The sequence below is a fragment of the Equus caballus genome, chromosome X, assembly GCF_041296265.1.
Source record: "Equus caballus isolate H_3958 breed thoroughbred chromosome X, TB-T2T, whole genome shotgun sequence".
NCBI lineage: Eukaryota > Metazoa > Chordata > Mammalia > Perissodactyla > Equidae > Equus > Equus caballus.
In genome coordinates, this window is record NC_091715.1 from 115815952 (window position 1) to 115843799 (window position 27848).

The window sequence follows — 27848 nt, forward strand, 5'->3', positions numbered from 1 at the left end:
TTTACATTAGCTTAATACTCAGAGCGATGTTGACTTTAATACTCTGACTTTTGAGGTATTTTCTGTATTCCAAAAGAAACAAGGGGCAAAACTTCATAGAGGCCTCACACCGCAAACCAAATACCAGCTTGTCCTGTTAAGAAATAGTGAATTGAATTGACTTTTTGTGACTTGTCAAATTCTGCCTCTTTAAGGCAGAACTTTCTAAACTCTCAGAGGCAGCCCTCCACCTTGAGGTCTATAGCAAGGTTACTGAGGGGTAACTTTACTGAAGGCGTTGTTAACCAAGTGCCAAGGCAAGGTTTTGTTGTTAGTGTTTCGGTAGATCATCTGGTCAGGAAAGTGTTCAGCAATCCTTATAGTAGCAAAGTGAATTCACCTCATGTCAAAAGAAGGATATCAGATTTGCATATGCAGTCAGTTGTATAAACACAGCCAACCTATTACTCTGAATATCAGTGTTTTGCCATTTTAATGTTAAAATTGGCAGGGTTTTCTCACAAGGGATGTACTCCCTGAATCAAAGACGGCTCACAGCTTTCCATGTTTGATGTTATCAAACCATATTGGCTGTTTTTGCCATTTGTAAATGTGCCCTTTTCTCCCACTAGGTTTGATTCAACAAATAATTTGAGTGGCCTATTGTGTGCCAAGCACCCTGGTATACTGTATGCTCTGGTGAAGGCAGGGGAGAGAGTTGGGCCACCTTTGCAGCCTGAAATCTCATTTAGATGTGAAGATTAGGCTACTTTTACAAAGTTAAACAGGTTTGTCTGATGCCAAGAGGAAAACATCCAGAGCCTGGTTAAAGTTTCAATCCCAAATGGCCTGATTCCTCTCCATTCAGAACTAAACCAACATTGTGTTGATTACTGTAAAGAGATATTACTATAAGGCAGGACTTTGATCTAAAAACAAATGCAGCTAACATGTTTGTAAGCGACATTATGTAAAAGGCGCCGTTCAAGAAGACCAGAGAGTGGTTGTTACAACCACCGTGCCCGTGGGGGAGATGTCAGGTGAACATCTGCTCCCCACCTGCTTTCATCCAGCGCACCCGCAGAGACACTTTGTTCTCAGTACCAGCATCTATGGGTCACAAGCAGCATTGGCTACTGTTTTCAGTACCTCTCCATATCTGTGGCTTCTCTGCATAATGTCATATTCACCTTACCTCAGAGGGCCAAACTTAAGCCAATCCTAGATCCAGAACAAGCATCCATACAACCCTTGCTGTTTCAGAAAGAGCTCTTTGAATCCAACAAGGACCCTTTCAGCTCTAAAGGGCCCAGATTGTCCTCTAAGGTCCAGTCTGCCTTTGTTAGATAATACTTAGAGGCAGCTTGTTGTACATTTCACGTGTGTGATGGGCAAGGACTGATAACTGAGGGCCCTAGCTTCTCTGACTAGACTCCCCAGCCCACACCCACACTTGGTTTTGGATACTGTATAACTTTACCACTTCCACTGAGTGCTGAAGGAATGAGATAAAATTCCAGGGAGTCCATTTTGCTACCTTTTAAGAGCACTGATAAAACCTTTGCTGAAGGGAGGACAGTCTTAAGTCCAAATGCCATGATTTCAATTTATCCAAATGAAAATAAAACTGGTTTCATGAGCTCTGACAGGGCCAATTCCTATAAGCGAGCATCATAAAGGGAAAAGTTGCATAGAAACAGCATTGAAACTAGACATGTATATTTTTCTAGAAAACGTTATCATAGATGCGCGACATTCTAGCCAATACATGTGGCAAATGAACAAAGACTCTATTCACTATAACAATTTTATTTTTACTATATCTGAAAATTAAATATGTATTATTTCTCTAACAATGCAAATGAGAAAAAGGATCAGAAACAGTAGTGCAAAGCAGCATACTACAGGTAGAAACTCCCCCCCCCCGCCCCCGCCGCCGCAAAGTGGAATTATCAGCATTTATTTAAAAGTTAACATTTTTAAACAGTCTTGCAACAAATAAAAATACATTTATTTGGTTCTTATTTTCAAAATTACCAGGTTACATGGCTTTCTACCTGAGAAATTCAAACAAATTGAATTGTTTTGACATTGACAGATTTTCAGCTTGCTAAAAGCACTATCAGCACATACAAGGAAAAACATGAAAACATCTATTTAAAAAGACAAAGTCTAAAGTTCAGGCCTTTACTTAATAGGACATAGAAAAAGAGCTATGAGAAAATACTTTTGTACCACTTAAATAACAGCACAACAAAGAAAAACAACACTAATTCATAGAAAGTGACTACAATGTTTTCGGTTCTTTGCATTCCTTACTAAGCCATTCAATTGAAAAGTACAGGATAAATTGTTCTCTTCCTCATCGAAGGTTTACACAAAAAAAGAGGTTTACTCAAATGTAGAATGCATTACCACAAGTCATAAAAATCCAAGGTTGTACAGAAAGTAAACATAAAACCAGTATTTTTACTTTCTTCTAGGTCCCGGGGTGGTATTACATAAAAAAAAGATATTATATAGAAGTGACTTAGCACCAGTTTTATTATACAAAAAAAAATTGCACATGCTGTATTCTGCAATTTGTTTTTTATGTCTGGTTACTGAGCAGCAAATTGTTTTCATGCCTAAAATCTCCACAAAGAAAAATTATCAAATGACAGAAGAAATTGAGAGGTTTTTCTTTTTTTCAAAACAAGCATATCTGCTTTCCATTACAAACCCATAATGTTCTTTGCTTCAGTGGCATGAAACATGAAAAAAATAAGGAGGCAGGGTCTCATTGGAGGAGAATAATACCTAGTTACCAAAAGCTGTGTGACAAAATACAAGCTGTTAGTAGTTTAAAAGGCTACCCTGGACAACAGTGCTTTGAACGTTAATGGTCATTGCTAGTCCTCAGAGGAGAAAAGGCACTCGCCTTATGAGCGGTTTTTCAAATTTGACAGGCCAAATCTAGTTTTGATGGCAGAGTCACTGGCTTGAAAGCAGAATTGAATACAAGAGAGTCAACAAATTGTTCATTGGTTATTATCTTATTAATAATAACCATAAGCTGCTATGTGACATTCATTTCTGAACTTTTGTATGTACCAGCATACTTCTATTAAAGGTGATTAGAAGGATCAATGAAACCACTGTGGCGCTTACTTTAGATAGATTAGAAGATCAGATATCAGGCTGCTCAAGAGGCTGGTTATGGGTACACATCGTGCCTCGTCATGCTGGGCAACCACAGTGACTGGCATCCCACCTTGGCTCTACCCGCTGGCACTTTTCTACAGAATATCAAGTTAAGACTGTGTGAAATGAATCATGGCGTATGAAAATGTTGTCTTCCACAACTTCTGAGGATTAAAATCACCTTTTCTTGCTGTAGGCAGTCTAATCTCATTGAAGTCTTCAATTGCCAAGTCAGGTATAGCTTTGTTTGGAAAAAAAAAAAGTCATCTACTGCCCCTGAGGTCCTAAATCCAATATAAGGCAGAATGAATCAACCGAGCTTTCAACAGAACATGCACTGCATTAAGATGTAAGTCTTTACAAACCTATAAAATATCTCAATTTAAAAACATATTCAAGAAGTCCAAAACCAGTAGGTAAAAAGATAAGTTGCTTATGTTAAGAGTTTACAAATCCTGCACACATATAATTTGTTCCCAGATAGAAAACTATGGGCTTTGCCCTTGACTCTTCCTAACTCCATGGCATTATTGAGGATTGAGGAGGCACTTGTTACTGTTTTATCAAAGTCAGTTTGGAGATATTCAGTGGCTTTTTACAAAGTGATGTCACCCAACCCTGAGTGAAAGGATTACATAACCTGAAATGGAATACTGTCGTGTCCTCTCTTCCCAAGTGCCATTATTGGTGCCCCAGGAACTTTCAATATTTCCTTTTGCAAATCCCACTGGTCACATCACTTCAATCCTGTTGCTTTTCTAGGATGGAATGACATGGGGTTCTTCAAAAAGCAACTCTGCTAGTGGTTCACTATCTGTTTAAGCCTCAAAGGACAGTCTCAGTCCCTTTTAGATTCTTCCAAGACTTTGTTTCTCAAAGGACAACTCTTTGAGTACTATGACCATATTAATAAGATTAATTTCCTTCTGGTGGGTGCTCATGAAATCCTCTAATGTCATGAAGAAGTCTATTATATGTTCTGTTATCTCTCTTCTTTTATTTATAATTATTTCTAGGGAAAAGCCGGGAAAGTTTGTTGCTGCACATGGTGTTTCTGATCAAATCAAAGAACACGTGAAAAGATCCTTATTTGTTCACTGTTGTCCCCTTTGAAGATAAATGGTACTAAACAACATTATGACAGGTAAAGAGCCATAGAAGGCTATCTCAACGCCTCTTAATTTGCTCCTTTGCTGGCACCAAATGAAAGTTGCAATTGAACTGTAGAAACCTATAGAAACGTCTGTCCTTGGATAAAGAAGTTTTGCAAGCACATTGTTGTACGAAGCTTCAGAATCTGTATGTTTTGTATTTCCAAAGCTCGCTAAGACACCTGTAGTCATTTTTCTCTAGGCTTTATACTTTGGCAAGAGAAACAAGGTTTTGTATTTGACCTTGCTCAAGCTTTTAAATGTCACTCTCTTTCTCTGTAGTTATTAACTAATAGCTATATTTGGTTTTAAATTTTCTTCTTGCAAATTGCTTATTGTGAATAAGGGTGTTCCTGACCTCTCAAGAGACCATCAGAACATTTGAAAATATACAGAACTAGTGTAGCTGTTTCTTAAATAACTTCCATAGTCAACATGCTCCTGACTGTAATGTCTAATATAATAAGTATCAGAATTCAGCATGAAATTTTGAGAACTCTCACGTCTTGTAAACCTTTTTGCCACCTGGTTATATCCTGACTTCCACCAAGTCTCTCTTCTTTTAGGAAAACTTCCAAAATAGAAAGTATTAGCATCTCTTGACGGCATTATTGGCACATAAGAGGGCCTATAGTTCACTTTCTGGTCAAATGCACTATCATTAAATCTCCTCCTCTTTCTTGTGATGTCATCTAATAAACCACTGGAACTGGATTGGCGGTAGTAGCCTTCATCAAATAAGTATTTGGGGGCTAGCATTGCCCTCTTTTTGTTGTTGCTCCTACAGTCTCTAATGGAATTGTTCTCACCCTCAAGCCATGAATATCTCAGTTCATTCTTGGACCTTTGGCCTGGTTTTTGAAGCTTGTATTTAGAGTATTTTTCTTCTCCATCACGTTTCCGCTTTGAATACAAGGTTTGTTGACATGACCTATCTTCTTGATTGCAAATGATGGTTTCATTAGCATCAAGAGATCCTTTTTCTGGGGAGCTATCATATGTGGCCATAGATTTCTGTTTCTCCCCTTTGTTTACACTGGAGATTTCACTGAAGCATTCAGAATCACTACTAATATCCTCTAAGAAATCTGTCAACTCCAAATATAAGTCTGCTGACTTCTTGGGTGAAGAACCTTGGCTTTGACTTGTGGATTTGGAATCTTTGACCTGGTAAGCATGGGTCTTTTCCAACAGATGGCTTTTTCCATCGGTTGGGAGCAGCTGATCACCAGCTTCATTGGCTGTGTCCTTGCAACGATTTTTAAGTTCCTTAGTACATTCTTTGGCATAGTCTAATTTTCCTCTCTTTTGTGGTTTGTGCTCAGTATCCTGAGTACAAATCTTTGTCTGGTAATCGTCTTCTCGAACCTGTTCTCTCCTTTGCAGGTTTTGCATTTGGCTCCAACTGGTTGAGTGATACTGAAGTTTTCTCAAATTGATTTGAAATCCATTTCCCTTAGCATAGACAGCCCTCTGCCACTGACATGTGCTTGTTATGTCACTTGGTTCTAAGCAGATACGGACATATTTTGGAGATTGATAATAGTTTAGTAGATAGTCAGTAAATTCATCTGTTTCATAGATTTTCTGTTTCCTGCCATGTTCTCTCTCAGATAATCTGGAAGAACAGGATTTATCAAAACTGTGGTGGTCTTCTTTCTCCAGAGACTGATCTCGTATCAATGTAATCTGCAAGGTATCCTCGTCAGAGACAAAACCATGATTGTATTCAAAGGTTAATAATTTTCTGGTTCTCGCTTTTCTAGCCGAACATCTTATTTTTCTTTCCCCAAGGTAGTAGGAAGATTTACGTAAGCGAGCCCTAGCTCTTTTCTTCATTTTTTGTTTTCGTTTACTGCCTGACTTGGCAACCTGATATTTTGGCATTTCCTCCTGATTTTGAAGATACCGAGCATTTGACCCTTCTTTCTTCAGAGTTTTCATTGTGTTCCCCAGCATGTGATTAGCTTCGGAACCTGCAATGTTTTCCTCTTGTGGATTAAACTGTGTGGATCCCTTCAAAGAAAAAGGTTAAAAATCTCACATGAAAAACTAAACAGATTAAACATTTCAAAGAAAATTGGGCTTTGGGACATTGTTCTGAAGAGCTCTCTAATAACACCTAGAATAGATCCAAATTAGGAACAATATTGCACTGAGGAAACAGGAGGTGCAAAATTAAATGTCTCAGTCTAATACGAGCCCCTTTTACTAGGTCTGTGCCCATCCTTATGTTAGAAGCCACCACGGTTTACACACCTTCAAAGCACATGACCCTTTTTTCACTTGTTCACAAACTGATGGGTCTACTCACTGTTCCAGGTACTGTGCTAGAGGCTGGGGATGCGAAGAGGAATAAGAAATGATCTATAGCCCTCCCAGAAAATCCTAGAACAAGAAAAGACTTGTCCTAGTTTTTGGGTGGTAAAACGTGTCTCTAAAAGGGCCAACTGGCTTAAAAGAGAAACTGCATTTCTTTCATTCCAGCCTTTTCCTATGCATTGCAGGTGACAGTGTCTCTGAGCTGCCCTCCTCCTGCCCGCCTCAGTCAGAAACAAGACGGCAAGTGGACAATGTGGCCGTGACAATGGTTCTGTCTGCAATGCTCTCTACTCTGCACAACCGTAGGGCAGGTGAGAGGTGCTGCCCACAGGCCCCACGCTGCTGGAAGAGTTTGTACAGTGCTCCCACTGACGCGTGGCACAAATCAGGGCACGGTGCTTACGCATTAGCTGAGATTAGAACCTGCGGACTTCTGATCAGTATAAGCTATCCACGGGGCCAAGAGTTAGGTACCACGCCCATTTAAAGAGACAGATTCTTAAAAAAGGCGTCAACCTTGGCAGTCATTAAGGTAAACTAAAAAAGATCCAGCCAGCCTTATTACAGATGTAAATGTGAGATTTTTCTATGCTGATTTCATTAAGTTTGATTGTCTACACTAATGAGAAAAAGGCTGAGACTGCAAAAATTAACACCAATGCCATTCACTCTTTGTATTTAAAAACACTGAATATGGATTTTTAAATTAACACTTGGGAAGCCTTTCTGGCCTTTACTCTGGGATGTCTGCTGAGGCTGGTTATCTTTAGGAGGTCAGTAAGTGGGGGAAAAAACCCTTCCCAAACTGAAACTCTCCAAACAAAACAATTGCCCTGTGATGTGAGAAATTCCTTAGCAAATAGTTTCAGATGAGACTAACAGGAGCTTGCTGCTCAAAGGGCTCTGTTCAAGGCTCTCCCTCCTCGCCCCATCCTGCTGCAGGTGAATGATCAAGCAAGGGGAGTGGAAGACTACAAACCCAACACCTACGCCACACGTTTCTGCCCCTGGCATGTTCTGCTCCATCTATTAGGAACTTAGAAAAGGAGGCAGACCAGCTACACTGCCCTGGGTAAACCCATCCTGAAGTCTAGAAACACAAAGCATCTGTGCAACACGGTAGGGGTGAGACACAACTCCTTTAGAGGATCTCGGTGCCCCTTTTGTGAATCCACAGTTGGGGTTATTGGAGACCAGCCCATTGAAAACAAACCCCAAGGAAGGCAGTGTGTCTTCCAGGGAGTCAACTTGAACCGGGCCACTGCTTAAATGTGAAAGTTGTGTCTCAGAAAGATCAGGACGTACCAAGGCTGAAGAACAATTGGGAAAGAGCCTTACTGCAATTTTCCTCAGGAGTACCCGCAGCAACCGAAGGGCCTCCGCTCGCCTCTGAGCCAGCAGGTACTTCCTTGCCTCCCACTCCTCGGAAGAGTCAGGCTCCTGAGGCGCCTCAGCTTTGCCTCTGTCCTTCTGTTTCCTCTGCCGGTGTCTGTCCCTTTCCTTCAGGGCTCGCCTCCTGACCCTGGCCTTCTTCCTCTTTTCCTGGGCTTTCCTCTCCTCCTCTTTTCTTTTTCTGGACAATGATTAAGATTCAACCATTCAGAAGGTATTTATTAGGCATTTGCTCTCCTCCCTGCTCCTTCCCCCCTGCCAGGGGAGGACAGATCATTTGGTTTCCAGGAATCTCTCACTGCTGACCCCAGGGCCTGACAGGGACAGCTGATGATAAAAGACTCTGTGACACATCAGTCAAAGGGAAAAACACAGAATTGAGTGGGGCAATTAGAAGAAGGTACAGGAGACCTTATCCAGAGAGAGAGTATCAAAAAAAGGTGGCTACAGGGGCTGGCCCAGTCGCGCAGCAGTTAAGTTGGCACGTTCCGCTTCGGCGGCCCAGAGTTCGCCGTTTCGGATCCCGGGTGTGGACATGGCATTGCTTGGGAAGCCATGCTGTGGCAGGTGTCCCACATATAAAGTAGAGGAAGATGGGCACGGATGTTAGCTCAGGACCAGTCTTCCTCAGCAAAAAGAGGAGGATTGGCAGCAGATGTTAGCTCAGGGCTAAACTTCCAAAAAAAAAAATGGTGGCTACAGAATTCAAAGGAGGGGCCCCTCTGGCCCCCACTTTCTCAAACCACAAGGAAGAACTACTGGATCCAGCTTTCACAGAGATGATTTCATTTCTCTGGAGCTCACAAGCTTCCATGACCTGGTTGCACACAGGCAAATAAAGGTAAATCAAGGCACTCAGAAAATCTTAAGGGTGAGAACTGGTCCTTGGTACACATTACTTAACACAGTACACTGTCATAAAAACATACTGGTTTAGAAAGAATATGGGCTTTTTTCTTTTTTTTTTTTTTTGAGGAAGAGTAGCCCTGAGCTAACATCTGCTGCCAATCCTCCTCTTTTTTTGCCGAGGAAGACTGGCTCTGAGCTAACATCCGTGCCCATCTTCCTCTATTTTATATGTGGGACTCCTGCCACAGCATGGCTTGATAAGCGGTGTGTAGGTCCACACCCGGGATCCGAACTGGCGAAACCCGGGGCCGCCAAAGCTGAACATGCAAACTTAACCACTGCATCACTGGGCTGGCCCCTGGCCTTTTTGTTTTTAACTGCTGTTTTCTGAAAATTTAAACTGTTTAGCCTAACTAAAACAGTTAGGCCCTTTTGGAGATGTGGGGAAGGCGAAAGAAGGGAAAATTACCTGAGTGAGGACTCGGCCCAAAGCTGGATTATCTAAACTGCAAGTTCAGTCTGGTAATTTGGGGGGAATAGTTCCCTTGACAATGCTCAACTTTCTGGCCAAGTTTCACAGATGTGACCTCAAGGAACTCCTATCACCCCACCAGCCAAAAAAGAGGGAGGCACGTGGGAGGGTACTCTTTATCTCCTTTTTTGAAGGGCTTTAATTTACATGAAAGACTGGGAGAATAAACATGCAAGGGGAGAGGCCAGGAGGTAAAACCGGTTTTCAGAGCCCCGTAGTTCTGGCCCATTTGTACCTTCTTGGCAAACCTTTGGCAATCCAATAGCCTTTTCTAGCTTCAAGCTCCTAAACCGGGAAACAATGATAAGTTCAAAGAAATAAGTATGGAGGCTCCTTAAATCACAGAAAGAACTTAGGCTGACAAGATATATAGTTCCAACAAATCCACACCTTCTTGCCTATGGGTTAGTTTGATTATTGACCGTTTTATGGAAGAAAACCTCTTCTAGACCTACAAAGAATTTTTTAAAATTTTAAATTGGTAGGCTAGATAAAATTTGGTAAACTTCAGGTAAATTGGTAAAAGTTTTAAGTTGGTAGGCTAGGATTTTCGCTATAAAAGTTCCTGGTCCTTTTCTTTTTAATCATTTCTTCCCAGATATTTCACTCTGGCTAGTCCCATTGCTCCTCATTACTTGTTCTCCCTGACAAGTATGCCTCTCTTTAAGTCTCTTGTTTTCAACTGTCTTGTCATTTTCGCTTTTTAACAGCACAGTTGAAAGACGGTAGGCTTCCGTGGAGTGCTGCAGTCTGTACCAATTCGTCCCCTCTCCCCCGCCTCAATGTCATCTATCAAGTCTAGCCGCTCACCCAAACGGATACATCCATAAGTCAAAAGTCAAAAACCCGCTTCATTAAAGTTGGTCTCCTCACCTTTCAGCCTCTTCCTCTTCTCTCTTCTTTTCTTTTTTCCTTTCTTCCTCTAGCTCTTGTAATTTTAGCCTTTCTTGATTTCTCCTTCTTATAGCTCCTTCACTGAAGTGTTTGGTTGTGTCAAACATAACCTGCCCCCAAACAATTCAAAGTTTCATTAGAAAAGTTTCCCAGCTGGCTGGGTGTGTCCCAGGCCAGAGAGAGAAAATGAATACATACAGGGCAATTCAAAACCAAATGAATTAAAAATGTCCTCTCTGCATCCCATACTGTCCACTGCTTCTCAGTCACCTGCCAGACAGTCCTTGTGGGCTCCAGAATTTTCTTTGGCAGAACCCTTGGGAAGTTCACTTTACAGTCATAGGTGACACCACAGTGCCATTACGGACACAGGCTCTCAGAGATGTGAGTATATTACCTCTGGTTTGTCATAAAGATCAACTGAGTTAATGTATTTTTTTTAATCACCAGAGGCAGAAATAGTCAAAAAATATGGTGGTTGGGGGGGAAGACGCAGGAAAACTGACCTAATGAGATACAAGATCTGACTATAGCGATTATTAAACTACTTTGCAAGTCTCAAAATAAAATGAAAGTCTGATCGAGGCACTACAAACAGATTTGCTTAAAAAATAAAAGGAAGCAGAAGTAGCTATTCAAACATGCACGAGAATGATAACACCAAATTCACGATCATGGTTCCCTTTACGCGGAGGGAGGGAAAGGTGATGGAGGATGGGTACACAGAGGGAGGTGGTTTCCCTTCTCACCGGTAACATTTTATTTTTTAAGCTGGGCAATGGTATATGGGCGGTCGTTATGGTATTTGCTATATATTTTGTCTGAGTGAATAGCTCATAATTTTAAAATGTACATTTTAACATAAGTGGCTTCACACATACACACACACACACACACATACACAGGAAGCTACTTGAGTTGAAAGTCCAAATTCACGCTAAAGACTGATTTAGAGAAAAAGCAGGGTTTAGCCACATCTTTTCCTCTGCTGGATTAAGACTTCAAGAAGGAGGTGATCAAGCATTCAGACATCAATGAGGAGACATGATTGGATAGACAGGCTGATTTTGAAAGGAAAGGATCCAAGTTTGTTGAGATTACATTTTAGCAATTTACCTGACGGACATCCTGAAACTATAAGTTGTGACCCCAAGAGTAACAAGGGAGTAAACTGCTATCCTTATGGTTTCAAACTGTATACATTCCTCTCTCTCTCAGCAACTTGTCAAATAGAATAGGCATACGAGATAGTTCCATAAGGGCCATGAAGAATCCTTTAACGCCCTCAAGAAGCTAGGGCAGAGCCCCAGATTCTAACCGCCATCACTTTTAAAACCGCAGCTGGCAGCACGCCTGGTAGTAGAAGAATGTTCAAATCAGGATTGTTTTTCTTCCTAAATATCCATTTATTAATGACAACACAATCTTTACATTAGCTATCGATCAGAGCTCAGTAGAGTGCAAGGAAATTTATTTTAGATGCTTTCTTCTGGCTTTTACTTAGGACCACCTGAAACGTGGGAAATAAAAGAAACTCTGGCTACTTCTTACCTTAATGTTACATGCCAGAGCCTTCCCATCATCTCCTTTAAGCATCAGCTTCATTCCTCGAAGGGACTCCATGGCTTTTATGAAGTCAGTGGACTCTTGGTACTGGATAAAGGCCTCGAATGTCTGCAAGCCGAAGCTAAATCCCCCAAAGCTCCCACCAGTCATCACTTCTCTGTAGGGGTCAAGCATAGGGATATCCACATTCTTGATCTTCCCAAAACTTTCAAAGACTACCCGAAGGATCTCTTCACACGGCTTCTCTCCGCTGGAACCTTTAGGTGCAAACCACTTGCAGGGCAGGCCTTCGAAATATATGGAATCTGGGCTCTTATCATGGTCCTGATCCTCAGCCCCGTCACTCGATGGGGCCTCCTTTTCCTTGGGGAAGTGTTCCCACTCTCCCTGGGCATCTGTAGCCACTACTTTTAAGTCTGTTTTCAAACCGTTTAGCTTGATGATCTTCCCATGTAACTTTGCCTTCAGGATCTGAACCAAACTTCGTGTTTCAGCCTCACCCTCGAATAGGATGAAGTCCTTTGTGCTCTTGGAGAGCCGAACTGTGGTGAACTGGTCAGGGCAAATCAGGCTCTTCAGCTGGTCAAGAACTTCCCAGTTAGAGAAGGGCCTCAGAGGTTCCGTACTCTCTGGGAGTAAGACGTTGATCATCAATTTTGCTATGGGCTTGAGGTAGAGGTGCTGAGCTGCACAGAGCTCTGTTGCCTCAGAATTATCATACACCACCGTGACCGTCATGGTATCTGCAGGAAAGCTTAGAGGGTGAAAGAGAGCATTTTGATACAAACGGGGCAAAACACAGATTTGGATTTTGAATGGTAGACTTAGGTCAACTTGATATGGGAACGCATATGGAGAGAATTAAGACAGTAGCTTACATTTGTTTAAGGTTTCAAAGAGTTTCCATGTACTGCTGTGTCTCAGTTTCCTTAAGTACAAAATGGAGACAAGAGGACTGCAGGGAGGACTAAACGAGCAAGTGCATGCGAAATGCTTGGAATAGTGCCTGGCACACAGGAAGTTCTCGATAAACACAAGCCATGACTATCATTTATTAGTGGGAGTGGTCTTACTTTATCTGATTTGATTCATGAAGCAATCTGTGAGTAGGTATTTTATGCCTGTTTTACAGATGGGAAAATTCAGATAGACTCAGGAAAATTAAATGACTTGCCCATACATGGAGACCTCAAGATTCCAAATCTCCAATCTGTTGTACAATTGATCTCAAATGTAAAGTCCCATAAAAACCTGCTGGGGACGGCACAGAAACAGGACTACAGTTAAATATGTGTATTACATTCATGAACATGCACCCAGCCAGTAGTTCTAACCCATGCACCTGACTTAGCATCATTCATCCAGGTTGGTTTCTAAGTCTTACACGGACATCTCTACTCTTATTTTTCCAGTCTATTGCCTTTAACTAAGTGAAGAGGAGACAATCTCTTCTAATGAGTGACAAAGAGACTGGAAAAACCCTAAAACATGAATGCTTGCTGGCATTTCATATTAACAAACTCTTGCAAGCTGTCCCCAGGTGAATGAGATTGCTAATGTTGGAATTAGGGATCTCTGCTCCTATTTGCTGACTTCAAATAGCACTTCCCAATAGAGGACTTTTTTCTAAAAGTGGATGTATCAGTGTCTATATCTTCTGAGTTCCTCATCAATGTCAACTTCAGGGAGATTTAGATCCAAACATACATGGCCAGATGATGGAAATTCCAACACAAAGTTGACTACTAAATCTTGGTTAACTTTACAGGGTAGCTATTTCTTTAATAACTGTCCCTGAAGGACAATCCAAGTGAACTCCCTTTAGGAGACAAAATCTGTACAAATTGTTTTTTTAAAAGGCCACCAAAAGCAGTATGTAAGATATTAGGTTCTAGAAGTCCTTATGATAGAAACGCTGAACTGGGATGATATGAGAATAAACATGTTCTGTTTCTCTAAAAACATTATCTAAATAGCAAAATGAAGAAAAAATCCAGTTAGTTGGCTGCAATTTGCAACATAAATAAGAAGCAACACTAAGCTCCTTCAGGAGAAAAATTAATTTCGTATTCAAGTAGGATATACTGAACCCCCAAGTTTACCTAAAGTCAATAAGTATTTATTTATACAGCCAAATCTAAAGCAACGCTTTAAAAAAATATTCCAGGAAAAATACACACAAAATAATTAATCACTGCAAAGGAATCAGGTTTGTCATGCTCTCCATTTATTCCCGTGATACAGCCTTTGTTTTGAACATTTTAGGATGCTTCTCTTGGATTGACTTCAAAGTCTGGGTTACATTCTTTTAAATAGCCTTGATGGAGGTCAATTTTGAAATTCTTTTATCGTGGATTTGCTATTTAGAAATCATGAAAAATTATCTAGAACTGAGAATGTTGGATAAAATGGGTGACTATAAAGAACAAACTGATTTTCTTTATTGGTTGATAGCTTCCCTCAGAAGGAGAGTCCAAGAAAGGCTCTAATTATTATTTTTTAATTAGTGGATAATCGCCGGAATGGGTATAGAGCTTTGAAAGACGGCAACATTGAAGGATAACATTCATTTGAATGTTGGGATATAATGGTTACAAAAATGATCCTGATTTTTCACCTGTCCCTGTGTCCACACCCTTTGTAATATGACTTTGACTTATGGCTATCAAGAGATAGAGTCTATTTTTTCCCAGCCCTTGAATGTGAGCTGGCCCTTTTTTTTTTTTTTTTTTTTTTTTTTTTTTTTGCCAATAGGATGAGGCAGAAGTGGCTGAGTGCCAGTTCTAAGCCTAGGTGTCAAGTGGCTCTTCCTCTCCTGGAACACTGCCATGCCATGAGGCCAAACCTGGGTAAATCTGTTGAAGGATGAGACGGTACATGAAGAAGAACCTACTTATGACAGATGAGCCACCCTAGACTAGCTAGCCTGCAGCCAACCCCCCAGCTGACCACTGACACCTGAGCAAGCCCAGCTGAGATTAGCTGAAGCCACTGCAGATCAGCAGAACAGTCCTGCCAACCTACAGACTGTGAGAAGTAGTAAATGGTTGCTGTTTAAGCCACTAAGATTTGCAATAGTTTGTCATACAATAGTAGCTACTGATGATACAAACATCTAAATTTTAATTAGTTCCAAGATACATAATTCCATTTAATAATTTTTACACAAACAAATAAACATTATAAAAACCCATTCTGGGGAAAGTTTGGGGAAGAAAGAAAAAACAGACACCTTCATATCTTGCTAGAGATAATGTAAATTAGTTACATCTTTTTCTAGAATAATCTGGCAAAACAAACCAAGAATCATGTAAATGCTCATCCCCTTTGATCCAGGAACCTGCTCTAGAAATATCTTAGGGAAATAATTAAAAGTAAGAAAAGAACATGTTCAAAGCTGCTTATTGCGGTGTCATTTTGAGTACAATTTTGTTAAAATTATGTATGCATCGGAATGAAGTTCAGAAATTGCGTTATGAGTTTTTTGCAGTGGTTTTAATAAAACTTTTTACTGATTTAATAACTTTTAATAGACGCATTTTTAATCATTCCTTTAAAATTATGACCAATATAAATGGATTTTATTTAAAATTTCAATTTCCTCTTCCGCTTAAGATGAAACTCACAAAGACACTAAAATCATCCACTTTTTGAGATTAAATATATGCCTCATATCCTTCACAAGGGTAATTTCTACATAATAAAACAAGCTTCTATATTTGAGCCAGGTCTCTCTGCTTTCCTGAAGTGTAATAAAGGTTCTTGTCAAATTAGGAGAGAAATGAGTCAAATATTATTTTATACTTTGATGTACTGTATTCTTGACATTTTTTTAAAAACTGGCTATCACTTCCATCCACAGCAAAGCAAAAACAAGCAGTAAATTTTACAGCAGAGGTCACAACTTGGATGACTATAGTGAACAGCAAGATGGTCTTAGGGAGCAAAGAAGATGGAGCAGAGACTGAGGAACGTGCTCAACCTAAAGGGGTGGCTGCTACTGAGCTGCAGATGCCATGAGGGGAGGAGGGCTAGGGTGGCCAGATACTCCCTTTATTTCAGAGAGGCCAGAAATCTAGGTCCTTATGTGAAACCTGATTTTCAGATGTTACAATCAATTAAAACAACTTAAAACAATGTAAAGGGCAAATAAACATACCCACAGGCCTCACTGGCTTGCCAGCCCATGACCTGTCCTCTAGAATCTGTCTTTTCACAGCTGTTTCTCTAGTGGGAGGACTTGACACCTTGATTGGGAAGCATTTAAGTTGTTTTCTGACTTTCCCAAGAAGGCCTAGTTATTTTTAAAAATTAAAAAACTGGCCTCCTTTAAAATCCTCAACTCGAATTCCTGTTTCCCAACAACAGCAACAAGGACAAATTCGACATTTGTTCCTCTCATATCTCCCCTATTGTTCACAGGCTTTAGATCTGAAACGCTTACGAAAATTTCATCTGGCAACTAGACTTTCGGTGGTGAACATGATGCAGTCTATACAGAAGTCGAAATATAGTGATGCACACCTGAAACTTATATGATGTTCGAAACCAATGCGACCTCAATAAAAAAATACTCTCCCAGAACAGAGAGCTAATCTTCCAATGTCATTTTTTTAAAAATATTGAGGACCTAGTGTGTACCAAGATCTAGGCTTTTTACATATGTCATGGCTTCAATGCTACAGCAATGTCATTGGCAACTTTTGCCGGGTCACTAAAAACTAATTAGACAGCACCCGACACGTGGGTGCACAATAACGATTAATTCCTGTTGTGATGCTTTTCCTTAAGGAGACTTCAGGCCAAAAACTAACAAAAAATGAAGAAGAAGGAGGAAGAAGAGGAGGAGCCAGGGACAGGTAGGAGGGGAGAGGGAAAAGGAAGAAGAGAGGAGAAGGAAGGAAGGGAGGGAGGGAGGGAGGGAGAGAGGAAGGGTTAGGTCTGTGCCTACCGGCAGGGAAGAACACCCATGATACTTTTTAGAGGAAAAAATAAGCAATTTGAAGAATAATAATGTGCAATATGATCTTGTTTTTGTAAAAGTAATATAATAAAAGCAATATAAACATACATGCATGGGCGAGCACACATGCACACACACACCCCTCCATATATAAAGTCTGGAAAGATGTACATCAAATTGTTAACAATATTTCTCCTGAGAAATGGACTGGGAGTATAGGAAGGGAATGGACTTCCTTTTTGCTTTGTGCACTTCTTACTGCTTGAATTTTTGAATGTTTACAATAAGCATGTGTTAATTTTATATATTTTTTAATTAAAAAGAGGAAACTCACATGATGATAAGAAACCATTAAAAGGAAGCAATTCGAAACTACTGATACAAACTTACCCAGAAAAGAGCCAAAACAGAGTAATACAATAGCAACTCCCTTGCCCCATCAAAGACACCCCTCTATCTGCCATCACTGTAAATGCCCATAGGAATCTGAACTCATAACCAAGGTTTGTGTGAGTCAAGACTGAAGCCTGGGGGATTAGGACTGTGGATAACAAAGGAGCCCTCGGCCACTTCAATACTAGCTATACCATAGGCTGCAGAAGTTATTTTTAAAAACTGCTCTATTGAAGCATAATTGATATACGATAAGCCACACATTCCATAACATAATAAACTGCATATGTATCAAAAGTATACATTTTGGTGAGTTTTGACATATGTATACACATCTATGAAACCATCACCACAGTCAAGATCGTGAAAATGCCCCTCATCCCCAACTGTTTCCTTGAGCCCCTTCGTCATCCTTTCCCCGCCCCCAGCAACGACTGATCTGTCTGCAGAATGTTTAAGTCATAACTGATTTATTTTATAGCAAAAACAGACGGATGTTTCTGGAAAATACTCACAGTTACATCCAATACTCAACTTTAACAGGTGCTTTCTTTTAAATCAGGATACTTTCTCAACTCCAAGCTTAAATGTGCCAAATCCTTGAATCTAGTTAAAGTTGTATAGGGCCCTACTTTGCTCTTGAAAATAGGTCCAAAAATGCTTGTGCTTTTCTCCCCATATAATCCCTGTTTTCAACCCCATTTAAATCAAATAAACATATTTTTTAAATAATCATTTTAAGTTAGATATATTATTTAGTACACATCGTTATATTATGTATATTTAAATATATTAATAAAAATATATCTACTAAAACAGGTAGAATCACTGAGATCAAGTTATTAGACTATAACTTAAAATTGGTTCTTTAGAACAACCTAATTTGCCATCTAAATTCCCTTTTAATATGTCTGTGCTTCAAATGACAGTAATGGTAGAATTCATTAACAATTTTCCCATCATTTTCACCTTCACTGTCACATGCATAGATTACTTTATTCAACAAAAATTTAAGAGCCTAGTATAAGCCAAGCCCTGCTGGCAAGTAATGCCCTAATTATGGCCTCCATAAATTACCAAAAACTTGAATTTTACTAAAGATTTTTAACTATTCCCATATTCTATCATGTTCCACCATGACCTCCCAATCCCCCCACATACAATATCTTTCTTCTAGCAACACGGCTGAACTCACTTATTCTTTAACACCTTTGCAGAGGCAAATGAGAGCTCCTCTAACCTTAAAAAATTATAGTTATTCAATAATGTTTACACAGTGGGCATTCCAGCAGTATCTTGTGTACATAGCTTTACCAAAGCATTTCACTCAACATGCTCCCAATGCCAGAACATTTCTAGCAGATTCTCAGAGAACATGGCTGCTTTCTCTAGGCATCTGTCCACCTCATCTTCGTTGCTCTAGACCCTAGTATTGAAAGAGCAATACTCTATACTTCTCAGACTGAATAACAGTAGAATAAGAGAAGAGAGAAAAGAAATGGTCTTGAGATATTCTCACAAGCCTAAAATGGTTGTTTTAACCTGCAGTGAAAATTCAAGAAACTCTGCAGGGTCTGCATCCAAAGTCACTCCAATACCTTCTTTCATTGCAGAAGATACTAGAGAGATTCCTCTGATCTATCTAAGTGTTTTTAGATCAGAAATATAACTTTAGAACTTTAAAAGCACTTGAGTCATAAGTAAAGTATCATTCATTCTCTCTCACTTTTTGTCACCCTCATAAATATTTGCTGTCAGAGTGCCAGCAAGGCCATTTGAATGCGGCACATTTTTTAAAAACTGTGATAAAACAGGACTATCTGGACAACTCAATATCCTCTTTCAAAGTAATTCTTTGTTGCCTTTCTTTTTTCTCCAGGCTTTTGAACCTTCAAGTTAGTCATTTTAAAAACATTTAAGATGTATAAAATTATATCAACATGTTTATGGTCAGCAGGGCAGCCAAAATGTATTTGGGTCAATTCAACTAGGCAATTTTCAATTTCCTGGCTCTACAGAATCCCAGTAAGTCTTGACCAGACAGAAACATTCCCTGGCTCTTTAGTCAAGAGCTCATGGATGAACGCTCATGTGTTCTGACACATCATTAACCCAAACAACATTTTTAAAACTGAGGCTGACCGTGTGCTCTGATCTTGAAAAATTTTAAAACCACATCATTGGGGCTGGCCTGGTAGCATAGTGGTTAAGTTCGTGTGCTCTGCTTTGGCAGGCCGGGATTCACAGGTTTGGATCCCAGGTGCAGAGCTACACAACACTCATCAAGCCACGCTGTGGCAGTGTCCCACATACAAAGGAGAGGAAGATGGGCACAGATGTTAGCTCAGGGACAATCTTCCTCAGGCAAAAAGAGGAAGATTGGCAACAGATGTTAGCTCAGAGCCAATCTTCCTCACCAAAAAACAAAACAAAACAAACCCACGTCACTGAAATGAGCAGCACCCAGTGTTACAATAGAAATATAGCCAATACAGGATCCTCCAAATGACTACATTCCCAAATTAAGGAGGTCCTAAAGAGCTTATTGGGGCACTGGGGGCTTTCAGGACAGAAAGGACTTTTAGAGACCCACAGCCATTTAGCAATGATAAATTTGCGACCATGAAATACTAGAGTTGTACTGAAAGAGAATCTCTCCTACCACCCCTCAAAGAAAATCTGCTCTCAGGTAGAGTCTAGTATGGGAAATTTTGATCTTAAAATGAAGACAACTGGATCGATGTTCATTTGTGTCTTTGGGCAACTTAATTTCCTGTTTTGGTTTCCCTATTTTAAAAGATCACACTAATGTTTCCTTTATGTGATAATGTCTGTGAAAGCAAAGCGTTTCTAAGGCTAATAAAAATAAACTGACCTAAAAAAGGTTTGCATTAGGCCTGTCTACATAATGTCTGTTAGTGAGGACAGGAGTCACTGCATCATTGGGAGGGAACTATTTTTTCAAACACGCATAGAGCAGTCCGCAGACCTCTCTGACCAGTCTTTTGGTCTTTTTGGCCCTTCTCTAGCACCAGGCGCATTTTTGGTGTAGAACATCTTTTCCAGACACTTCCAGCCAGGAATTCTGCTTTACACCTTGGATTAATTTACCATACTAAAGCAGAATCATAGCTTTCTCTTCTTCACATTAAAAAAAGCTATCAGGGAGTTAAAGGAATGTGGCTGAGTATCTTCTGCACTTTTGCCTCACTCACTGAACAGTCGGAGTATTATTTATGGGAAACCCATATCATGAAGTCACCAGTGTTTTGCTTCTCAGTCTTATCACAGCCTGAAAATTACCAGCAAAATTCCTGCCCATGAGTCGCCACCTACAGGGGAAAAGCAACCCTTACAAGGGGCCCTGCTTTGCGCTACTAAACTGTTCTGAGAGCAGCAGTGTTTCCCAACCTCTTTAGAATCTCAAGGTAAATTTATTTGAGTACGAATCCTGCAGAATAGGATATTACTCAATACCTTATGGCAGAAATGTGATCAAGGGACGAAAGACATGAGAAGCCACAATTCATGTGAACTCTTCATGCCGGAGCGCTGTCTCATGGCATCCTGACCAGGGAACACTGTCAGAGAGAAAGAGATACAAAATCGCATGTGGGTGAAAAGTTAAAAAAAGAAGACAACTGCATATTTACAATATTCAACACGAGCAACATGTGAGATTTACACAGTTTACTTATGAACCATCATGATCTGGATTTTGCACCTGTTTAATAATAATTCCAGATATTGATGTGGTCAACACATTTCACATTTTTCATGCCTTTAGCAAATCTCTGTGTAAATTCTATAGAAATTCTATAGATACTACATATTTGGTTAGATATTTCCCCTGCCTGGGGACTTGTGTTTTCCAATTATTGTGTGTTTTTTTTTTTTTGAAAGAGCAATACTCTATACTTCTCAGATGAGAAAGAGCATCTCTATGAAAATCTTTGTACAAATCTTTCAGAAAATGATTTCCTCAAACTATTTTACCACGTCAAAGGGTAGGAATAAGTTTATATGGCTTGTTGTATATCATCAAATTGTTCTCCTGAAGGACTGTCGATTTATTACACCATTAGCAGTATTAACATGCCTGATTTCCTTGCAGCCTGGCTCACATTGGATCGTTAGCATTTTTATTTCTGCTATCTTTATTAGCCTCTAATGGCAACTTAAAGTGGCTTTAATTTGCACTTAATTTTTATGTAGGCTGAAGCTCCAGCCAACCTTTACATTGATATTCAACTGGCTATTCAACGTCTCCAAGCTGAATGTTTTATTTGCATCTCAACCTAACAACAGAGCTCTTTAATTTCCATCCCCCCAAACCTCCCCTCCACCTCAAACTTGCTCCCCCCACCCAGTGATTCCCATCTCCCTAAAGAGAGCCACCCCACACCCAGGGGCTCAAGCTGAAAACCAAGTCATATTCCTCCTTTCTTCTCAGATTCAATCCTCCAGCAAGTCCTTTGACCCCACCTTGGCCACACATTCCAAAGCCATCTCCATCTTCCCTATTACTCCCCAGCTCCAAGCTGCTACCATCTCTAAGCTCGATTACTGCAGCAGCCTCCCAACGGGTCTCTCTTCTTTCATCCTTGCCCCCAGAGAGTCAACACTGCACAACAGTCAAAACGGTTTTATTAAACCTGAAGTTAGATCATGTCACTCCTCCCTTCAAAACCTTCCGGTGGCTTCCCATCATGCTTTGAACAAAATCCAAACTGCTTACCCTCAAAATACAGCCCGTGCCCACCTCTTTCAACTCATTTTGTCCCCTTCTCCCCTCCTGCCCTTCTTCTCTCCATTCTAGTCACACTGGCCTTTTTACTGTTCCTCAAATGCACTGGGTTCACTCCTCACAGCCTTTGCACTTGTGCCTCCTCTGGCTGAAGTGCTCCCTCCTCCAGGATTCTCTCACGGCTGGCTCCTTCTCATTTTTCAGATTTGGCTCAGAGAAGCCTTCCCTGAACACTATCTTTCTTTCTTTTTTTTTTTTTTTGCAGAGCAAGATTCACCCTAAGCTAACATCTGTTGCCAATCTTCCTCCTTTTTCCTTCCTTTCCCCCCAACCAAAGCTCTGGTACATAGTTCAAAATTCTTCTGGTTCTTCTGTGTGAGCCACTGTCACAGCATAGCTACTGACAGATGAGTGGTGTGGTTCCGTGCCCGGGAACGGAACCTGGGCCACCAAGATGGAGCGTGTGGAACTTTAGGCCATCTAGGGCTGGCTCACTGAACACCATCTTAAATAGCACTGTTCCCACCCCATCATGTTGTAGCATATCAGCCCCTTTTTTTTTTCACTGTAACACTGAAATGATCAAATTATCATGCATATTTGTCAAGCTGTTTTTTATCTGTCCCACCCCACCCCCGAGTCTGTAAGTTCCCCGAGGGCAGGGGCTGCATCTGTCTGGTTCACTGTTTTATCTTCAGAGCCTAGAACATCATAGGAACTTACTAATGCTAAATCTTACCTAAAACAGAGAATCTGCTCATCAACTACATTTAAAAAGGTGTTACTTTCATACTGAAAGTACTGAGAATAGCACCTAAAGAGGAAGAGTGAAATGCTAATGCAGACTTGCTTGTTCTTTCCAGCTCCTAGTGCCACTAACAGTACTCAGTGGATGCAGAGATCTATCAAGTACTTACCAAGCAACCACTCCGTTTATGACAGTCGGGGGGCTACAGTGACGAGTCAACTTCAAAGAACTGAGTCTAGAAAGAGAAAGAAATTAAGACAATTATCTGGAATCTGAGGAAGAAGATGGTGAAAGCCGTGAGAAGCATGGGCTACTTTGGGCCACAGAGAAGTGACAATGGTTTTAACACTCTTTCACGTGAAATGAGTGTTAGAATCCCTGGGACTATGCCTCAGTGATTCTCAAATGTGCTAGTACCGCTCCCTTCAAGAGTACTGGGACATGCACAAGAACAGTTGATTGTCGTTGTCACAGTAACTGGTGTAGGGAGGGGCACTGCTGCCATTCGGTAAGTAGGGGCCAGGGTTGCTAAATGCCATGCAGTGGCTGGACAGAGCTGCACAATGAAGAACGTTCCGCCCCAAATGCCAACCCAGAAATGGCTGATTCCTGTCCATCTAGAACACATGGCGTGCCTTCAGGGACTTCCAGATTAATATTTTAACATGCTACTTTTTAGGTAGTCAGTTCTGAGTTGTTTTTTTCCCCTGACCTCTTTGGATCATTTGGATCCATATCCTACATACACCAAGTATTCAGCAGAAAGAAAACCTGAGTCCAAGTGAAGGATAAAAGAGAAGAGTGAGGCCCGCCAGAGTGTTTCTTGGGGGCGCTAGCATAGCGGGCTTCAAAAGCCCAGACCAGAGGAAAGGTACCACCTATGGAAAATGCTCAGTCCCTGGCCATCAGCCCATCCCCAGCGATATCTACAGCATCCCTGTGTGTTAAGATTATTCACATTTCACAGAGTCAGTTCTACTGCGTGTCCAACAATTCCCTAATTACACAGTAAGACAAGAAGCTAATCCTGAATGAGAATCTTCCCGAGCGAGGGTTTATTTCTCCAGAGTAGGGGTGTGGGGCCTACAGGGTCAGGCAGGTCCCAGCATGGGGGGGGGGGGGGGGCAGGGGTGGACGTGGAGCACCCAGACCCCAGCTAAAGAGTCAGCACTGCACAGATTTGCCTTCTGGCATTGGAAAAGCTGGAAATCCTGATTTTTACTGAGATCTTTTGGTTTTTCAATGTTGACCCTTAATTTTTAAAACAGAAGCCTTTTAAAATACTGTGCAGGCTGAAGCATACCCATCTCAGGCTGAATCTGACCCAGGGCCCCTCTCCTAGCTGGCTCCTTCTGCACACTGAGCCCAGGAATCTGTTTGGTTGCATGTACCTGGTGCTCCCCAAGGGTTCAGGAAATTCAAAAACAAGAGTTAAAATATGCTGACAACTGGGCAAGGTTCTCAAAAAAGAGTGAGACAGAAACAGGCTCAGGGACCCAAGTAGGGCACACCAAGTGACTGGTACTGGTTTTGCTATGGCCTTCCTTGCTCAAAAATTCTCACCATCTCCCTCTTTTTTACTGCATCAAATCACAGGTTCCTCTCAAAGCTCTCTAAAACATGACGCCGCCCCACCTCAAGAGCCTGATATTTCATCGTGACCCTGTTTCCACCCGCCATTCTAACTGGGCTAGTTTTCCTTGACTTCCTTCAAACATGTTGATCCCCTCGACCAAATGTCCTGTCTCCCTATGTAAGTTCCACCCACCCTTCAAAGCCTTGCTCACATCCTCCCCCTTTTATGAAATCTTCTCTATGACAGTAAAAAGTAACATGCTTTCAAGTTCAAGGGCTGGTGTCAAGCAGATCTGAGTTCAAACCCCACTTCTGCCATCAACCAGCTGGGTGAGTTACCCAACCTCTTTGAGCTTCAGAAGATGATAACAGCACCTACCTTACAGAATTTTTAAAAGGATTAAGGGAAATGATGCAAGTAAAGTACTTAAGCCCCAGGAAGTGCTCAATGAATGTGAGCTCTTATTATTGTTACGGCGGCCCTTCTCTCCTCCTGTAAGTGGTCTAGCCCTCGTGCTATCTCTTCTGAGGATGCACATCACTGGATTCCATGCGGTCAGTCCACGTTTGTTCAGACTGAGCCCCAGGCATTAGTTTACCTCAGCCCCTAGCTTGGCTTTAAAGCTTCTAAAAGCTCCGGGAACATGTTGCATATAACATAGTACTCACATAGACCCAGGTGGACACTAAATCAGAGAGTTGCACAAGTAACACCACCCTGGCTCTGAAACAACTCAGCAAAAGCCCCTCTCTCTAGCAAAGGCAGGAATGCATGCTGGGAAGATAGACATGTAGCCAGTCTCCATGGCAGAGAGCTGCTTTGACATTTGAAACAAGTCTCTTTCTCTCACACAGCTCCCCCCCCCACCTGCCACCACCATTACCTTCACATTCCCAAACCTCCGTGCCTACCTTTCCTTCTGAAGCTGGAGATGACACACGAAGCCAGTCAAAGGCCACGCTCTTCACATGAGTGTATGATGGGGAACCGGACAAATGGGCCACAATGCAGGTGTGATCTTTGGCTGGGACTAATGACCCACCGCAGGCGCCAAGATGGCCTCTGCAGGCCCTGTGCCCTCCCCACAATGTCTGACCACCTCAAGTCAGCCCCACCCACCCTCTGATATAGTGATAGCTGGGATCCCTGGGGCACCAGCGCCAGCAGGCCTATTCCACTTGGCACTTTTCTCTGTACTTTGCAAGAGTCCAGGTAAAAATACTTCATGCAAGTTACTCCATGCTTTGAGTGACTCCCTCCCAAACAAAAAAACAAGGCACAGAAAAATGTGACTACTGGAATGCCACATTCTTATAAAGCAAACAAAACAACCAGAACTTGAGAGGTCCCAACTATATTATCCCAGAGTGGTTTTCTCAGCATGAATACTGAGCCCTACCAATCATGCTGCAGGAGCACACTCTTCCAACAGCATAAATTTCCAAAGTTAGAGCAGAGGCAGGCAGAAAAACAGCATAAAATGGGCATGATCCTTGGAACTTTATTCTCAACTTAGAAAAGACACAGAGAAGATGAAAAGGCCCAAAGGATAACCAGTCCTCATGCTGAAACCCAGTTTTCTGATACAAGTCACTCCTTGGAGTGGACAGCATTCAAAAGTTATCTGGTAGTGGCTGGCTTTAAATAAAATTGCAAAAAGCGGGAGACCAAGTGTGAACAAGACGCAGGTCCCAAAGGCCAAGACGACATGATTCCCCAGCGTTCAGGGATGGCAGTTTCTCCTACTGCATGGGCCTTTCCAACTTCTTCCCCTCGCCCTGCTGCCCCCCAATCAGGACCCCGTGTCCTGTGCCTTGTGGGTGAGCCCCGCCCTCCCAGTCAGATTGGAAACGGTCTTATTCCACTCGCACTGGAAACCTCAAGTCAGACTCTAGGCGAATCTCTGAAGCCAAGGACCCAGTTATCAGGGGGAGGGGGTCGGTGGAGCCCTGCTAATGATTAATTGAATGAGTTCAGCCGGAGCAGGGAGGAAGCCCAAGCTTCACCTTCAGTTCCCATTAGCGGGATGCCATTGCCAGCGTACCCCAGGGGAGTGCCTCAAGTGACCTCGGCTGGAGCAGCGGCCAGAGCCAGCCCTTGACTGGCTGCCAGAGCGCCCCCTAGTGCGGTGTCAGGGCAGCAAGCTCTAGGGCTAAGGGAGAGAACCAGGGGAAGAGCCTAGGTGCATCTCTGGAAAAGCTGACTCTGCAAGGGCAGGTGGGGCGACCCAGGTCTCCGGCGCATCCCCTCCCCAGTCCCCACCGAGGATCCGCGTGGCCCTGTCTGCGAGGCACCACAGCCCCCGTAGGCCAGGGAGGCCAGCCGGCAGGAACGCAGCGGCACGTGGCTGCCTTCTCTGCGAGCAGAGCGAAGGGCATTTACCGGGAGCCTAAGGAGCCTCTGAGTCTCCACTCGGGTCTCCGCCGGGACAGCTGGACTAGCACCGCCGCCGCCGCCGCCGCCGCCGCCGCCGCCTCTTTCCAGCAGCCGCAGTCGCAACCGTTAACGCTCCAACCGGCTCGCTGCAACTGTGGCCCGCGAGGCCAGCTGTTGAATGGCTCGCGTCGAGCGCGCGGGGTGCAGAAGCGTCTCCGCCGCATCCAAGCCGCCGACGCAGGCGCGCGCCCCAGTGCCAACGCCCCGCGCGCCCCTCGCCCCGCCGCGGCCCTGGCGCGCTCGCCGCAGCTGCCTCCTGGCTCCGGCCTTCTGGCTCCCGGCTGCGGGTTCGCCCGCCTGCCCGCCCGCTCCCCTCGGTGGGCTCTTGCCAAGCAGATTGCCTCCCCTCGCGGGCTCCGCCCCCTCGCTGCCATCCCTCAACTTGCCCGCAGGACCAATGGCAACCATGGCCTAGTCCCGCCCCTTCGATTCCCCCAGGGCCAATCGCCTTCTCCTGAGGACCCATTCAAGTAACCCCGCCCCTCTCGTGTGGCAAAGCTGGAGCCAAAGTTTATCCCACTGCGCGGTTGCTCCTGACGATTGCAAGACTTGGCCCAGGCTCCCCCCGCACAAAGTTACAGTGATTTAGAGGCTGCAGCTTACCTGGGCTGCCGACCTCTACGCGACCTATTTGCTTTGAATAAACGAGTATGAGAAAGCTAATGAGAGAGGTCCTGTTGTCCTCTTCATCCCTGAGGCAGGACTGCTGAGAAATGTGCACCCGCTTGACCAGAACTTACACATCACAGGGTCAGCAAGAACCTCGAAGGTCATACTGACTCTATCCCCGCACTGGTTGTTTTTGTTTGGGGTGTTTTTTTGGTCCCATGTACAGGGTCCCTGCCTTCTAGTCTGGACAGCTTCCCGAGACCAGGACTCACTGGCTCCGCAGACCGCCACTGCTTGGGTCTCTGCCTCAGGGCTTGAGGCTGAGTGAAATTGGCCCCCTGGTAACTTCTGGCCCCTCGAGGCCAAGCAGAGCCAGCTTTGCCCCTCTTCCACATAGTAGTCCAACAATTTGAAGACAAATCTTCTGGCCCCACACTTCTTCCAGACTCTATTGCTCCAAAGACCTGGGTTCAAGTCTCTTCTTTGAGTTTACACCAATTCCTTTATA

At 42.6% G+C, this 27848-nt stretch overlaps 1 protein-coding gene and 1 long non-coding RNA gene across 3 annotated transcripts; one reads left to right on the forward strand and one right to left on the reverse strand.

Annotated features, from left to right (window-relative positions):
• Nucleotides 1–1968: 1968 nt before the first annotated feature.
• AKAP17B (A-kinase anchoring protein 17B) lies at nucleotides 1969–26817 on the reverse strand. Of its 2 annotated transcripts, none has more exons than XM_023634310.2 (7): nucleotides 26678–26817; nucleotides 22889–22954; nucleotides 20702–20805; nucleotides 11854–12622; nucleotides 10282–10412; nucleotides 7974–8208; nucleotides 1969–6329 (listed from the first exon to the last, which is right to left on the reverse strand). In XM_023634310.2, the coding sequence occupies exons 3-7, from the start codon at nucleotides 20752–20754 to the stop codon at nucleotides 4686–4688; spliced, it is 2832 nt and encodes a 943-aa protein (XP_023490078.1). In that variant the 5' UTR covers nucleotides 20755–20805; nucleotides 22889–22954; nucleotides 26678–26817; the 3' UTR covers nucleotides 1969–4685. The 2 variants fall into 2 exon arrangements, with proteins under 2 accessions (XP_023490078.1, XP_070114398.1); XM_070258297.1 differs by lacking the exon at nucleotides 26678–26817 and adding an exon at nucleotides 25207–25545.
• On the forward strand, nucleotides 7898–22968 carry LOC138921973 (uncharacterized). The gene is made up of 3 exons (XR_011435025.1): nucleotides 7898–8036; nucleotides 16660–16727; nucleotides 22835–22968. It is a non-coding gene; the product is annotated as an uncharacterized lncRNA (long non-coding RNA).
• Nucleotides 26818–27848: the final 1031 nt, after the last annotated feature.